Below are 16929 nucleotides of genomic sequence, written 5' to 3'. Positions count from 1 at the left end.
CACCGAGTAGTGGCTGAACGACGATATTAAGAACATACAGCTGAAGGGTTATACACTCTATCGGTAGAACTGCAGCCTCTGGTAAGACACGGGGTGGGTTCCTATGCATACACTTAAAGTCAGAAGTTTACATACATTTAGGTTGGAGTCATTAAAACTAGTTTTTCAACCACTCCACAAATTTCTTGTTAACAAACTATAGTATTGGCAAGTCGGTTAGGACATCTACTTTGTGCATCACACAAGTAGTTTTTCCAACAATTGTTTACAGACAGATTATTTCACTTATAATTCACTGTATCACAATACCAGTGGGTCAGAAGTTTACATACACTAAGTTGACTGTGCCTTTAAACAGCTTGGAAAATTCCATAAAATGATGTCATGGCTTTAGAAGCTTCTGATAGGCTTATTGACATCATTTGAATCAATTGGAGGTGTACCTGTGGATGTATTTCAGGCCTACCTTCAAACTCAGTGCCTCTTTGCTTGACATCATGGAAAAATCAAAAGAAATCAGCCCCAAAAAATTGTAGACCTCCACAAGTCTGGTTCATCCTTGGGAGCAATTTCCAAACGCCTGAAGGTACCACGTTCCTATGTACAAACAAAACACCATGGCCGTCATACCACTCAGGAAGGAGACATGTTCTGTCTCCTCGAGATGAACGTACTTTGGTGCGAAAAGTGCAAATAATTTTTACATTTTAGTCATTTAGCAGACGCTCTTATCCAGATCGACTTACAGTAGTGAATGCATACATTTCATACATTTTTATTTCTTCCCCCCATACTGATCCCCCGTGGGAATCGAACCCACAACCCTGGTGTTGCAAACACCATGCTCTACCAACTGAACAACAGTAATACAGATATTCTTGGGCTTGCAAGCCTCCCCCTTTTTCCTTCAAACATAAAGATGGTCATTATGGCCAAACAGTTCCATTTTTGTTTCATCAGACAAAAGGACATTTCTCCAAAAAGTGCGATCTTTGTCCCCATGTGCAGTTGCAAACCGTAGTCTGGCTTTTTTATGGCGGTTTTGGAGCAATGGCTTCTTCCTTGCTGAGCGGCCTTTCAGGTTATGTTGATATAGAACTCGTTTTACTGTGGATATAGATACTTCTGTACCTGTTTCCTCCAGCATCTTCACAAGGTCCTTTGCTGTTGTTCTGGGATTGATTTGCACTTTTCGCACCAATGTACATTCATCTCTTGGAGACAGAACGTGTCTCCTTCCTGAGCGGTATGACGGCTGCGTGGTCCCATGGTGTTTATACTTGTGTACTATCATTTGTACAGATGAACGTGGTACCTTCAGGATTTTGGAAATTGCTCCCAAGGATGAACCAGACTTGTGAAGGTCCAAAAAAATAAATTCTGAGGTCTTGGCTGATTTCTTTTGATTTTCCCATGATGTCAAGCAAAGAGGCACTGAGTTTAAAGGAATGGCTTGAAATACATCCTCAGGTACACCTCAAATTGACTCAAATAATGTCAATAAGCCTATCAGAAGCTTCTAAAGCATGACATCATTTTTTGGAATTTTCCAAGCTGTTTAAAGGCACAGTCAACTTAGTGTATGTCAACTTCTGACCCACTGGAATTGTGATACAGTGAATTATAAGTGAAATAATCTGTCTGTAAACAATTGTTGGAAAAATGACTTGTGTCATGCACAAAGTAGATGTCCTAACCGACTTGCCATAACTATAGTGTGTTAACAAGAAATTTGTGGAGTGGTTGCAAAACGAGTTTTAATGACTCCAACCTAAGTGTATGTAAACTTCCGACTTCAACTGTATGTTTGAATTCAATAATGGGAAGGCTATTTTACAAGAACCCCCATTGAGTTATCTGTCTCTGTCACATGTTTGCGTCAGTGAATGAATTTGTTATAGTGTCCTGAGGTAAAGGTTGGCCCTGTGAATGTCTGTCATCAAAGTCTCAATCTGTGTGTTTGTGTGTCCCTCTGGCTGTAGGAGGTGTGTTAAAGTTGAACTTGCATGAAGTTCTAAGATTAACTCAGTGCACCATTAGCTCCCCCACCTGAGAGACTAAAATGGCATATATTATATTATTAAATTCAGCGAGAGATGAGTGAGTTGTGTCTGGCTGTTTGATAACAGGCTTAATCAGAGTTGGGCTCAGGGCGTCCTAGATGTAGCCTTACGTCAAAGGGAGACACGATCTGACGCTCACACACAGTTATCTAAGCTGTGGCACCAAAACGCTTCACCTTCATAATTCCATGCAGATTCTAAGAGGTCCAGAAATTGCTTAGGACTGCAAAATCCAAAGTGTCTCAGTACATGTACATTATTAAAACTGGATTTACCTGGAGCCAAGACCACAAAATAAGCTTTTTTAAGGTTAAAATGCAAAACTAGGGGTTTTAAGGAGGGAAAGGCAAAGAGGCAACCTTGGTAAGGCAGAGACTGTGTCCACTGTTCAGGTTTAAGATGAATTGACAGCTTGTGGCTCTGGAGTTAGAGTAAGTGTGGAGATTCCATTACCTAAATACAAGCTGGATTGGAGCTCAATGAATTTCATTGGCATTCAAAACACTCCAGGAGGAATGAAGATCTTTTTTTTACCAGGTTAATGGACATTTAACCCAAGGGAGAAAACACGTGACTCGTTTCAGAAAACTAGGCGTATGTCGCGGGTCACTACTTCACACGAGAGCCATTTGAAGTTAAGTTAAAGTTTTTTATCAAAATGCGTTTTTGGCATAAATGCCTTCTGGAACATGTGAACTTTCATGTACCTTAATAACAGACTTGTATGCCATTGTAACGCGGGTCGTATAAAGGGGACCAAGGCGCAGCGTGTATAGTGCTCATATTTAATTTTTATGAATATAATTTAACAAAACAACAAAACGACCGAAAACAGTTCCGTCAGGTGACATACACTAAACAGAAAACAACTACCCACAAAACCCAGGAAGAAAACCTTAAATATGATGTCCAATCAGAGGCAGCGAGGATCAGCTGCCTCCAATTGGAGATTAACCCAAACAACCCCAACATAGAAATCGAAAAACTAGAACTAAAACATAGAAATAGAAAACATAGAAAAACCCAAAACACACCCTGACCTACTCTACTAAAGAAAATGACATCTTACTAGGGTCAGGACGTGACAGTACCCCCCCCTCCCCCAAAAGGTGCAGACCCCGAATGCAACAAATCAAAACCCAACAAAACAACCACAAAACACAAAGGGAGGGTAGGGAGGGTGACAAAAGTCTATGGCGGCTCAAATGCAGTCCACATAACCTTAACCTCCAGCATAGGAGGCGGCTCCGGTTCTGGGCGTACTCCCCGCTTCACCCGCTGATCCTTCTGCTTTACTACCACCTGACCGTGGATCGTCGTCGAAGAAACCGGACTGTAGATCATTGCTGGAGGTTCTGGGCTGCAGACCGCCGCTGAAGTCTCCGGGCTGCAGACCGCCGCTGAAGACTCCGGGCTGCAGACCGCCGCTGAAGACTCCGGGCTGCAGACCGCCGCTGAAGACTCCGGGCTGCAGACCGTAGCTGGAGGCTCCGGGCTGGGGAGCGTAGCTGGAGCCTCCGGACTGAAGAGCGTTGCTGGAGGCTCTGAACTGAGGAGTGTCACTGGAGGCTCCAGACGGAAATGCGTCGCCGGAGGCTCCGGACTGGGAGGCGTCATAATAAGTTCCGGACTAGTGACCGTTGCTGCTGGCTCCATGCCATGGATCATCTCTACAGGTTCCGCGCCAAGGATCATCACTGGAGGCTTCTTACCATGGATTATTTCTACAGGTGCCGTGCCATGGATTATTCTTTCAGGCTTCGTGCCATGGTTTATCCCTACAGGCTCCAGACCATTTATAATCCCTCCAGGCTTTTTGCCAAGGATTACTTCTTCAGGTTCCAGGTCATGGATTACCTCTTCAGGCTTCGTGCCATGGAATATCCCAACAGGCTCCGGGCCATGGATCATCACTCGAGGCTTAGTGCCATGGATCATCTATACAGGCATCGGACCATCGATTATCATTGGAGGATTTGTACGAGGAGCAGGAACCGGTCTCACCGGACTGGGGAGACGCACTGAGGACCGAGTGCTCAAAGCAGGCACAGGACGTACTGGATTCTGGAGGCGCGCTGGAGGGAGCGCGCGAGGAGCAGGCACAGGACGTACTGTGCTATGGAGGCGCACTGGAGAGAGAGTGCGAGAGGCAGGCACATGCTCACCACAAAAAGCACGGGGAATTGGCTCAGGTCCCAGTCCTGGCCCAGCCAAACTACCCGTGTGGCCCCCCAAAATAAATTTTGGGGCTGTCACTCGTTCTTCCCAGGTAGGCGCCAATATCACTCGATTACCTGGCCCCAAGTCCAGTCTCTCCTCTCAATCCACTCCTGATGTGACCAGGTGTCCATTTCTGCACGGGCACGCCGCTTGATCTAATAATGGTGGGTAGTTCTGTAACGCGGGTCATATAAAGGGGACCGAGGTGCAGCGTGGATAGTGCTCATATTTACTTTTAATTAATATAATTTAACAAAACAACAAAACGACCGAAAACAGTTCCGTCAGGTGACATACACTAAACAGAAAACAACTACCCACAAAACCCAGGAAGAAAACCCCCTACTTAAATATGATGTCCAATCAGAGGCAACGAGGATCAGCTGCCTCCAATTGGAGATTAACCAAAACAACTCCAAAATATAAATAGAAAAACTAGAACTAAAACATAGAAATAGAAAACATAGAAAAACCCAAAACACCCCCTGTCACGCCCTGACCTACTCTACTATGGAAAATGACATTTTACTAGGGTCAGGACGTGACAGCCATCTGTAAATACGAATACAATTGTTAAATTACGAGCCTAGTTGGTTTAGCCACAGAAAAAGTAAGGAACCTTCCCGCTAGCCATTATTGGCTGAGATAATGAGTGGGCTGGACATGCCGAGAGATGAGTTCGGATTGGTCTTCTAGCTGGCTAACATTGAACCTTGTTGGTTAGCTACCTGCAGATTCATGCAGGGTAGTAACGTCATGAGTTGTGATTATGGCTCATTGTTTACCTAGCTAGCTAGCTACATGTCTTAACAAAAGACCCACCATGCAAGTAACCATTTCAATAGAATGTCGCTGCAACAACTGTTTATAGACATAGCTGGTAAATTCGCTCTGGCAATCTACTCCAATTTCAGAGCACTCTCGTCTGAGTGTACCAGAGCGCAGAATAACTGATGAATTTACGAACACACAACGCCCGTTGAATATGGCCGGTGTCAGTAAACGTTAGCAAAAAAGCGTAAATTGTTGTCAGCTGCATAGATGCAGTCACCAACACTCTGGATAACATAAAAACAGCCTAACCAGCTCTGCTAAGGCGAGTAAAATGGTCAGTGAATGGTTCTCTCACGTTAGCCAGTTAGCTTGAGTGCTTGACTGTTATTGTTAGGACAGACCGCTCGGATCAACCGTTAAAGAGATGGGTGGGGCTAAAGCTTAAGAGGGTGTGAACGATGCTGAATGGATGTAGACTAAGATGAGCTCTCCAGTAGGTACCAAAATATTCAAAGGCCATTTTCTCAAAAGTGAAGTTACAAGTTTATCAACTTTCACAGCAGAATTACTTTCCCATTGTTCCTCAAATGCAGTGTATGATATACCATTTTGTAGCTCAGTATCTCTGCTTTTATCCAAAGTAAAAAAAACACAATTTCAAATTTTGCTACATAAGACCAAATCACAGTCACATCTGTGGTGTGGAGGAGCAACATGGGTTAATTCATTCCCATATCTGCAGAGAGGAAAACTGCTAGCTGAGATGTGTCTTTCAAAGGGGAAACATAATGTAGCCTAATACAGTAGGTCTGCACCAGAGCGATTTTTTTACATTGAGGCCTTTATCGAACTAGAGGGTAATGGAGATAATGATCATTGCGCACAATACACATTACCATTAGTATTCAGAAAGGATTTAAAAAATGTGTTTAAGGTGAAATGTAAGCAAGGTGAATTGAACAGAATAGAATAATTTGATTTAATTGCCGAAACTTCAATTAACATTTTTGAAAAATTAACATGGATGACGAGTCAGTATTTTAATTTTGTGGAGTCTCATAGTTCTGTCTCTATCATTAAGCGTGGCCACTCCATTTCAAACTTCTAAACCGTCCAAGCGGTGTCAATTTCATTCTCTGCTTAATTGCTTATCCTAATTTGCTTTGCCTGCATTGTCATGGCTGCAGTGTGTCATGATCAGATTAACCAGGAACTCTACTTAACTTTATGTTGTAACCACCACCAATGTACCATACTCACCGGCTGCTAGATTGTTTTAACTTTGGTATCTTTATTTCCCCCTCAGAGTGAATACACATGTCCCCGTCCACTACCTGGAGCTTGGCTTGGAGACATACCCACCATTCACTAGGAGACATGTACGTTTTACCAGCCAGTTGCTAACAAGAAGAGGAATCAGGGCCTACAACACTATGGCTACCCCATTACTGTCTGTCCTAACATTACGGTGGCACTCTCTAAACATCTGCTACAGACATATGTCAAACTATACCTCAAAAGGCCCATGGACAACCTAATTTGGAAGCAAGAATGACTTTCATGATTTCTACCACTCTGAATATTTATGTTTTCTTTTACAAGGTCTATATACTCTTTCTGTATCTTAGGTTCTCAGCTGCCCTACAGCAGTGTTCATCCAACTATGACTAAGGTTGCTGTTAAAGCATTGGCCATGTTAACTCTTTGATTGGCCAATTAGGCTGGTCCAGATTGAGGGGGTTTGGAACACTTCACGTCTGCAGCACCTCTCTGACCGTTGGCATGGAAACTTGGGACTCTGATGGGGCGGCCTGTGCCACGATGGGCGGTGTCACTCTGCTGGAGGCTGGCGAAGTGAAAATGGGCTGTGGAGCATATGGACCATTACAGTTAATGAAGGTGACTAGTGGACAGGGCGATGGCCGTCCAGACGCAGATTGTCCCTTCTTTCCCGGCTAGGAACCACAGGCTTCACAGTGAAGTGTCAGCCCAGCAACGTTTTGATGATGTGCACTGAACAAGTAGCTCTGACTGCCTAGCAAAATTATAATGTGCAAACTGCTGTGTGTAATTTAAAATACATGTCCATGGTTTTTCTTTGCTGTTGAACAACCCATTATTTGCAGCTGGGGTTTTGAAAAATATTAATAATTTCTATTCTGCCAAGATGGCTTCAAAACCATCTACGCTCTCGGCTCAGAAGTGTTCATGTGGATTTTGTTTGCTTTATACGTTTACAGCGTGTACCTGTCTCTTGAGTAATATTTGAGTAAAGCTCTCATTGTTCATTTAGTCCCCTGGGGAGAGCTGCATTCAATAGCTGGAAGTACTTTTCTGAGAAGTCTGAGGATCTAGTCTGGAGAACAGCTGATCTTCCTGCCAATCACACCTGGTGGTGGAGGAACTCAATCTATTCCCAGACACACAGACAACTGTAATTACACATCTTGGCTCAGGACAGGAAAGAAAATTTAAAATAAAACTGAGACTCAAACTTCTCAACTGTATATGACTATTTACAGTATTATTTGTTGCTACTTTCTCTCTCTGACACCAAAGGCCTTTATGGGTGGGTGTTTTGGATCTCTCTGTCTCGTGGGCACTGGGGAGAACTCTAGCTTTGGTGGTTCTGTCTCATTAAAAGGACCAGAGGATTTCACAGCAGAACCATTTCAAGGCGGGGTTGCCTCGGGGGATACTCTCACTGATATGAGACTAGTGCCATAGGGTGAGAACACTATAGAGATGGATGTTCTGTATGAGCCATTTTATCTGTGTGTGTGTGCGTGTGTTAGAATGATGAACGTTCCAGAGAGGATTCCTTGAATTTCTCTGGAATCTTTGAAGATGGATGAAGCCACGTTCTTATAGTACTACCATGCTCTTCTGCCAAATCAACATGCATGTCTGTGTGGGTGGGTGGGTGGGTGGGTGGGTGGTTGTGTATGTGTGTGTCTAGCGTGTCTGACTTCATTCATGAGTGTGCTTGCATTGTTTGACAGTGGTTTTGAACAAGAGATTATGTGTGTGTCACAAATACGGTTCATGCCACTGCTAACAAATTATGAGTAACGCTGAATACATGCTGTGTCTACATCAAAATCTCCTTAAAAGGATATGTCAAATCCCCAGAATCCCCAGATGTGTTGAATTTGTGTGTGTGTGGGTGAGTAGGTGGGTGGGTGTGTGGACAAGTGGGGACATTTCGCAGGTCCCCACTTGTGGTTCGGTTTAGGGCTAGAATTAGGGTTAGGATTAGAATTAGGGGTTAGGATTAGCAGTTAGGTTTAGTTTTAGGGTTAGGGGTTTGGGGTTAAGGTTAAGGTTAGGTTTAGGGTTAGAGGTTAGGGAAAATAGGATTTTGAATGGGAATACATTTTTCGGCCCACACTTGGATAGTAAAACCAATGTGTGTGTGTGTGTGTGTGTGTGTGTGTGTGTGTGTGTGTGTGTGTGTGTGTGTGTGTGTGTGTGTGTGTGTGTGTGTGTGTGTGTGTGTGTGTGTGTGTGGAGAGAGGACTGGGGACTCATATTTACTGCTTTCTTCATTAGTGTTCAAATGGGGTTGAGCTTGGAGGCATTTGGCATATCTCAAAACAGTATCAATGGATTTCTACATTAAAAAGATAACTATTTTGTACTGTATATTTCTGCTTTCTCCCCATAAAGGTATTGAACATTTTATAATTAACTGTATTATTTGTTCACTGAAAATTGTTCTGTTTTATAATGTAAATAATAACTGAATCAATGGTGAGCAATAGAAATTGGTCAAATAGAAATGGTCATTGATCCTTTTTTTCTACCATACTTTAATGGAAACCATATACATTTGTTACAAAGCTGTTCTTAAGCATATGGATTTTCAGGGTGTACACCATTTAATAAAATCAAAGAAAACGTGAGCATGAGCACAAAAACTTGACAAAGTATCAATCGTGTTTGAATGAGCTTGTTAGTGCCATACTTGAGTCTCTGTGTGTGTGGGTGGGTGGGTGGGTGTCTGCCTGCCTGTGTTTATGTCCATACGCAGGTATTAAACATGTATGAAGTTGTATGATGAACTCAATGTACCTGCTAGCTACTGTACCAACAAACCAAGATGTCAGCACAAGAAATGTGTGTGACTAAGACTGCAAATGACTGACTGCCACACAGTATGTGTTTATTTGTATATGTTTGGTCTGGTCTGTGTTAATGCTCGATAGAGTCTATCCTATTCCCCACACATCTCTCAGTGATGGTCCTGTCACATCACCATTATTAGTCCCATTAATTCGGAGAGTGGAGCATTGATCTCTGTTCGGCCGTATACTGTTCATGGTGACACTTACCATGGGCGCCGAGCCGCTGCACCGGCCCAATAATTACGCTCCATGTACCACAGCATTACTTTTCTCAAGAGGGGGCCAAGTTTGTGAATTTGCTTCTACGTTTCACTGCTCTTGGAACGTGTCAAGCTGTCAGCTCAGAGGTCCAGATGGCAAATATGCCTTGCATTCCCCGTGGTGTTCCTTACTCCCCGTCTCTCTCTCTCTCTATGGCTCTACCTCTATCTATCTCTCTCTTCCCCCTTCTTTCACTCATTCTACCCCCCCCCCATTTCTCACTTTCTCTCACTCTCTCTCGCTCTGTCTCTTCTTTTCTCCCCCCCCTTCAGTGATGGTAACACAGACAGTGAAGTGACTACACTGATTGAATAATGCATGAGGCTGTATAGCCCCTGTGTGGACCAGGGTCCAGACCAGACAGTTAGCAGTCCATAACATTTCTTCCTCCGGAAAGGCCCCAGAGTGAGTATGTTCAACTATAGGCAAATACACTGGTGTGGCCTTTACTAACTCTGGTCGTGACACTGTACACAATCCAACTTGACACTGTGAAAGTACTACTCCGTCACATTTCTTTCCATGTGGGTGCAATATGGATTACATAAACAATCACAGCTGAGTCAAACAAACGAGAAAAAAACACAGTGGGTTCAGGCCAGTCTGTTCAGATTTTTCTTTGATTTTGCACGGGTATTGACCATCCTTGAACACAAAAAGAAACAAGCTGGACCACCCTGTTGATGAAGGGTTTTTCTTTGTTTTTAGTATTTTCTACATTGTTGGTTAATAGTCAAGACATCAACACTATGAAATAACACATATGGAATCATGTACGAACCAAAAAAGGATTAAACAAATCAAAATATATTTTTGATTTTAGATTCATTAAAGTAGCCACCCTTTGCCTTGATGACAGCTTTGCATACTCTTGGCATTCTCCCTATCACTCTCCTTGGTCTAATAGCCCTTACACAGCCTGGAGGTGTGTTTTGGGTCATTGTCCTGTTGAAAAACAAATGATAGTCCCACTAAGCGCAAACCAGATGCAATGGAGTATCGCTGCAGAATACTGTGGTAGCCATGCTGGTTAAGTGTGCCTTGAATTCTAAATAAACAGTGTCCCCAGCAAGACACCCCACACCATCACACCTCCTCCATGCTTCACGGTGGAAACCACACATGCGGAGATCATCCGTTCACATACTCTACGTCTCACAAAGACACGGCGGTTGGAACCCAACATCCCCAAATTTGGACTCATCAGACCAAAGGACAGATTTCCACCGGTCTAATGTCCATTGCTCGTGTTTCTTGGCCCAAGCTAGTCTCTTCTTCTTATTGGTGTCCTTTAGTAGTCGTTTCTTTGCAGCATTTTGACCATGAAGGCCTGATTCACGCAGTCTCCTCTGAACAGTTGGTGTTGAGATGTGTTACTTGAACTCTGTGAAGCATTTATTTGGGCTCCAATCTGAGGTGCAGTTAACTCTAATGAATTTATCCTCTGCAGCAGAGGTAACTGAGAGCCAGTTTCATCATAGCGCTTGATGGTTTTTGCGACTGAACTTAAAGAAACTTTTAAAGTTCTTGAAATGTTCCATATTGACTGACCTTCATGTCTTAAAGTAATGAAGGAATGTCGTTTCTCTTTGCTTATTTAAGCTGTTCTTGCCATAATATGGACTTGGTCTTTTACCAAATAGGGCTATCTTCTGTATACCACCTCTACCTTGTCACAACACAACTGATTGGCTCAAACGCAAATTAACTTTTAACCTGTTAGGGCTAGGGGGCAGCATTGACACGGCTGGATAAAAAACATACCCGATTTAATCTGGTTACCACTCCTACTCAGTAACTAGAATATGCATATACTTATTACATATGGATAGAAAACACCCTAAATTTTCTAAAACTGTTTGAATGGTGTCTGTGAGTATAACAGAACTCAAATGGCAGGTCAAAACCTGAGAGATTCCTTTACAGGAAGTGGCCTGTCTGACCATTTGTTGAACTTCTTTTCCATCTCTATCATTTACTAAGGATCTCTGCTCTAACGTGACACTTCCCACGTCGTCCATAGGCGCTCAGAGCCCGGGAAAAAACAGAATGTCGTCATTCCAGCCCCAGGCTGAAACACATTATCGCCTTTCTCAAGTGGCCGATCAAGAGACACTAGCTTATGCGCGTGACCCCGACCGCCCCCGCCTTTGGGATTTTTTCCTCTGTTTGCCGAAAAGGAGATTCCCTGTCGGAATATTATCGCTTTTCTACGAGAAAAATGTCGTAAAAATTGATTTTAAACAGCGGTTGACATGCTTCGAAGTACGGTAATGGAATACTTAGAATTTTATTGTCACGAATTGCGCCAAGCGCGTGACACTTCTTTACTATTTCGGATAGTGTCTGGAACGCATACGAACAAAACGCCGCTATTCGGATATAACGATGGATTATTTTGGACCAAACCAACATTTGTTATTGAAGTAGCTGTCCTGGGTGTGTATTCTGACGAAGACAACAAAAGGTAATGAAATTTTTATAATAGTAAATATGATTATGGTGAGTGCTAAACTTGCCGGGTGTCTAAATAGCGAGCCCGTGATGCCTGGGCTATGTACTTAGAATATTGCAAAATGTGCTTTCACCAAAAAGCTATTTTAAAATCGGACATATCGAGTGCATAGAGGAGGTCTGTATCTATAATTCTTAAAATAATTGTTATGCTTTTTGTGAACGTTTATCGTGAGTAATTTAGTAAAATGTTAGCGAATTCCCCGGAAGTTTGCGGGGGTATGCTAGTTCTGAACGTCACATGCTAATGTAAAAAGCTGGTTTTTGATATAAATATGAACTTGATTGAACAAAACATGCATGTATTGTATAACATAATGTCCTAGGGTTGTCATCTGATGAAGATCATCAAAGGTGAGTGCTGCATTTAGCTGTCTTCTGGGTTTTGGTGACATTATATGCTGGCTTGAAAAATGGGTGTCTGATTATTTCTGGCTTGGTACTCTGCTGACATAATCTAATGTTTTGCTTTCGTTGTAAAGCCTTTTTGAAATCGGACAGTGTGGTTAGATTAACGAGAGTCTTGTCTTTAAATGGCTGTAAAATAGTCATATGTTTGAGAAATTGAAGTAATAGGATTTTTAAGGTTTTGAAAATCGCGCCACAGGATAGCCGTGGCTGTTACGTAGGTGGGACGAATTCGTCCCGCCTAGCCTAGAGAGGTTAACAAGGTACACCTGTTAATTGAAATGCATTACAGGTTACCTCATGAAGCTGGTTGAGAGAATGCCAAGAGTGTGCAAAGCTGTCAAGGCAAAGTGTGGCTACTTTGAAGAATCTCAAATATAAAATATATTTTGATTTGTTTAACACTTTTTTGGTTACTACATGATTCCATATGTGTTATTTCATAGTGTTGATTTCTTCACTATTTTTCTACAATGTAGAAAATAGTAAAAATAAAGAAAAACCCTGGAATGAGTAGGTGTGTCCAAACTTTTGACTGGTACTGTAGATATTTAAAAACTTTTCACACTCAGCTTTTCATAGACTTGATTTTCAAAGCACGTACTTTAATACCATGAGCATTACTGTTCATCAGAAAGACAGGGACATGACCTGACAGAAAGACCGTAGCTCCTTTTTCCTGTCCATCTCTTTTACAAGAAAGCCTTTCAAGAAACAGCCTGTAACTTGGCAGTGATGCACCCAGAACAGAGTCAATGCATCACTTTGCATTATATTACCACAGAAACAGCAGCTAACAGGGCAAATTACCCCATACATGCCTGAAGTTACCAATGACATACATTATGTACGGTAAAAAGGAGCTACCCAGATTCCCCTACCATAGCATATGGTTTTCTTTGCTCTCCATGAGGCTCCTCAGAGGAGGAAGGTGAGGACCATCCTACTCAGTGAATTTCAGAAATATTTAAAATAATGAAACATTTAAAAAGTTTAGTTTTTATATAAAACTATACTAAATATATTCACGTCACCAAATATCTGATTAAAACACTGTTTTTCAATGAATGTCTACAGTAGACTCACACTCTAGGCTAGCACCATGGTGTAACCGAAGGACAGCTATTCATCACCCTCCTCTTGTTACATTGACTTCAATTGCAGAATAGCTAGCTAATGCTTAAACCAAAGTAGTGGATTTTTTGTTGAAGAACCCCTTTCATTCCCCACATCATATTCAAGCTACTTGGAAAAAACCACATCGACCATGTAACGGACGAACATCCGCTATTCAAACTGCGCAACACAACGAGAAGGTACGAAGAAAGTATCACAAGAAGCTTATCGGCAGGAGTTGGCTTTTACTTAGGGGCACAATGAGAGGGAAAGCTCAGCTAACAAGGCCAACTACAAGGAGCTTGCAGAGGTAAATGCACATTACGATTCTTCACTTGCTAAGCATATGAACGTTTCTGCTGTCTTCTCTGGGATGTCGAAATGAATTCAGAATGAATTTTGATCGTTCATTAAAAGTGAGATTGAAGAGAGAGTTTAACCCAGCGCATTTTTTCGCACACTCAAATAGGCTTTCCACTTTCTTCCAGTATTTATTTAGCAAAGGTGATAACACAATCACTCCAGGCAGACAAGTAAAAACTCATTACATGAATGTTGCAGCAGCCTAACTAAATATTAGAGATCTGACATGATGTATGGGATGAAAACGAGACGATTGTTCAGTCTGATCAACTGTAGGCTACTTTTAATAGCAGCTGTATACAGCCTATGCGCCGTATTCATCTGGTCAGGCTAAACAAATTGGTAACGTTATGTATTTATAATCCATTTGTTTGTCAGGAGAAAATGTGAAAGTGGTTTGGTTTATATTCAAACTTGGGCTGGTTAGGCTGCCTACACTTTTTCAAGCCAAAATGATTAACTGGAATGAATCAATCAATATAATAGTGATGACATGGACTGTGAGTACATTTTTAATTAGGCCTACAGTTGCATAGGCCTGGATGATGCAAACATGCATAAAGCAAGCTCAGCCCTTTGAGTTCTATCTGTATCTGGGTAGAGGAACCCCTGTTAATCCAGTCTAAATATAATTTATACAAGTATCCGGTTGCTGCAGTTTAACAGGGTTTTCATCCTCCCAAGGGCCACAAGTTTTTACCAGGAGTTTTTTTAAACCATGTGACCGGATTAGAAAAACTGATCCCATCATAGCCCATATAAAACCTTTTTACAACTGATTAATCACTGTCATACTCTATATGATCCATAATTTCCCAGGTTAGGTTACCAGATAAGAAAACATTTTGCCCCACCACTCTGGGACCTATGGTGCCACCAGTCTACTCGCAGTTGTCAGTTATAGTCAGGTATGTGGATGATCAGGGCATTACTGATAAATGTTTCAGGTTTGACCCAGATGCAGACAACTTCGAATTAACAACAGTTTAATAATCCAACAGGGGCAGGCAAAAGACAGGTCAATACCAGGCAGGGGTCAGTAATCCAGAAATGGGGCAAAGGTACAGGATGGCAGGCAGACTCAGGGCCATGGGCAGAAAGAGTGGTCAGGCAAGGGTCAAAACCAGGAGGGCGAGAAAAGAGAGACTGGGGAAAAGCAGGAGCTGAGACAAAACCGCTGGTTGACTTGACAAACAAGACAAACTGGCACAGACAGACAGAAAACACAGGTATAAATACACAGGGGATAATGGGGAAGATGGGTGGCAACTGGAGGGGGGTGGAGACAAGCACAAGGACAGGTGAAACAGATCAGGGTGTGACACTACTTTGACGTGTCAAGTGGGCGTAATGAGCAGTCTGTGTTTGACATTGGAAATTCGAAGAAGTCTAAGTTTAACTTCATGGAGACACGTGTTGCCCAAACCTATCATAAAGTCACTGCTGTAATGGAACATATCTGCTATTTGTATTTACAGCTAAGTCCCCTCCTGTTCCCTGATTAAAAGGTGATGACCACTCCACTCCACTACCATTGTCAACTTTCTCCTGACATGAACTGAAGCCACGTCTCATGTGCCTGCTCATCCACTGGCACATTGAATGCTTCCTCTCCAAGCACTGTCAGTAGACCTGTACATTTTCTCTCATTACTGTTGTAGAGTCAATCACATAGACAAAAACAATCACATTATTAAACATCAATGATTTTACTCCTTGCTTGGACTAACTCATTCTTGGCTCGTTTGTCTAACTGTGTAGTGTATTATGTTATTGTTTTTTGTCTTCCCAGTCAAATCATGTCCTGCCCTCAGTTGAAGAGTTGAGCTATTCTCCAACACTATTTATCCATGATGAGCCTGTCAAGCCTCTGAACACCTCAACTCATGCCTCATACCTTAATTCATTCACTGCTGTGATCCCTTCCCAACACCGTGTAAGTAGCCCTCTCATTCCCATTCCCCATAATATTGCACTATAAATGTCTTTATTAAATGCTTTAGTTAAAAATAACTAGTCTTTGGGCCTCCCGAGTGGCGCAGCGGTCTAAGGCACTGCATCGCAGTGCTAGAGGTATCACTACAGACCCGGGTTCGATTCCAGGCTGTGTCACAATCGGCTGTGATCGGCGCACAATTGGCCCAGCATTAGGGGAGGGTTTGGCCGGGCGGGCTTTACTTGGCTCATCATGTTCTAGCGACTCCTTGTGGCTGGCCGGGCACCTGCATTCTGACCTTGGTTGTAAGTTGAACGGTGTTTCCTCTGACACATTAGTGCGGCTGGGTTCTCGGGTTAAGCGGGTTTGTGTTAAGAAATGCAGTTTGAACGCAGGACTCGACCTTTGCTTCCCAAGCCCGTTGGGGAGTTGCAGTGACGAGACAAGATTGAAATTGGGGAGAAAAAGGTAGTAAAATAAAAAATAATAAGACTCCCATACTCCTAAAATGTTCAAGTCACCAGCCTCCACTGGTGTTTTGGTATCAGGTGAGATACTATTTCTATGCCCACATATTGCACATTGAAATTAATTCTGACCCACAAGGGACCTATTTGTTCCTTGGCCCCTGTCTAAAGTGCCCAAATCAGAGATCAAATGGCTCTGTCTCCTGGCTCTCCAGGGGCCCACAAATTGACACACAAAGAGATGTGGTGCTGCTGGCTTAATGTAATTGGACTGGTTTAAACTAAACCAGTGAGAACGAGCGGTTGATCCACTGCAAGCAAGTGATAACGAAGACAAATAATGCGACATGGCACCGATGGAGACCAAGTACCGCCGGTGTGAGATATACCCCTACCAGGGAGCCTGGGCCTGACAAAAAGCTTTTCGATCAACTGTGCAATCGAGCGATAGCGATTAAATCACTTTCACTAGGACGTAATCCTTGTATGACTGGTTCATCCATCTCACACTCATCCAAGTGTGTGGAAGTGCATTGTGTGTGCGTGTGTGGGTGGGTGCATGTGTGTGTTTGAATGAGTGAGTGAGCACTGCCGGGCGATCCTCCAAAGCTGCGTTAGAAGGTTTTTGCTGCTCTTTGGGAAAAACAGCATATCATAAATGTGCTTTTCAAAACCCAGTC

At 42.7% G+C, this 16929-nt stretch overlaps 1 protein-coding gene across 1 annotated transcript in view; it reads left to right on the top strand.

Moving 5' to 3' along the window:
• LOC106563222 (leucine-rich repeat transmembrane neuronal protein 4) overlaps positions 1-7551 on the top strand; it is a 64769-nt gene extending 57218 nt beyond the window's left edge. The window contains 1 exon segment of the mRNA XM_045690004.1: positions 6364-7551. Within this exon segment, the coding sequence (XP_045545960.1) occupies positions 6364-6429 (66 nt within the window). The 3' untranslated portion in view covers positions 6430-7551.
• Positions 7552-16929: the final 9378 nt, after the last annotated feature.

This window comes from Salmo salar, chromosome ssa11 (genome assembly GCF_905237065.1).
Source record: "Salmo salar chromosome ssa11, Ssal_v3.1, whole genome shotgun sequence".
Lineage (NCBI taxonomy): Eukaryota > Metazoa > Chordata > Actinopteri > Salmoniformes > Salmonidae > Salmo > Salmo salar.
Note: the sequence above shows the minus strand (reverse complement) of the source record. Positions and strands in the feature narration are given on the sequence as shown.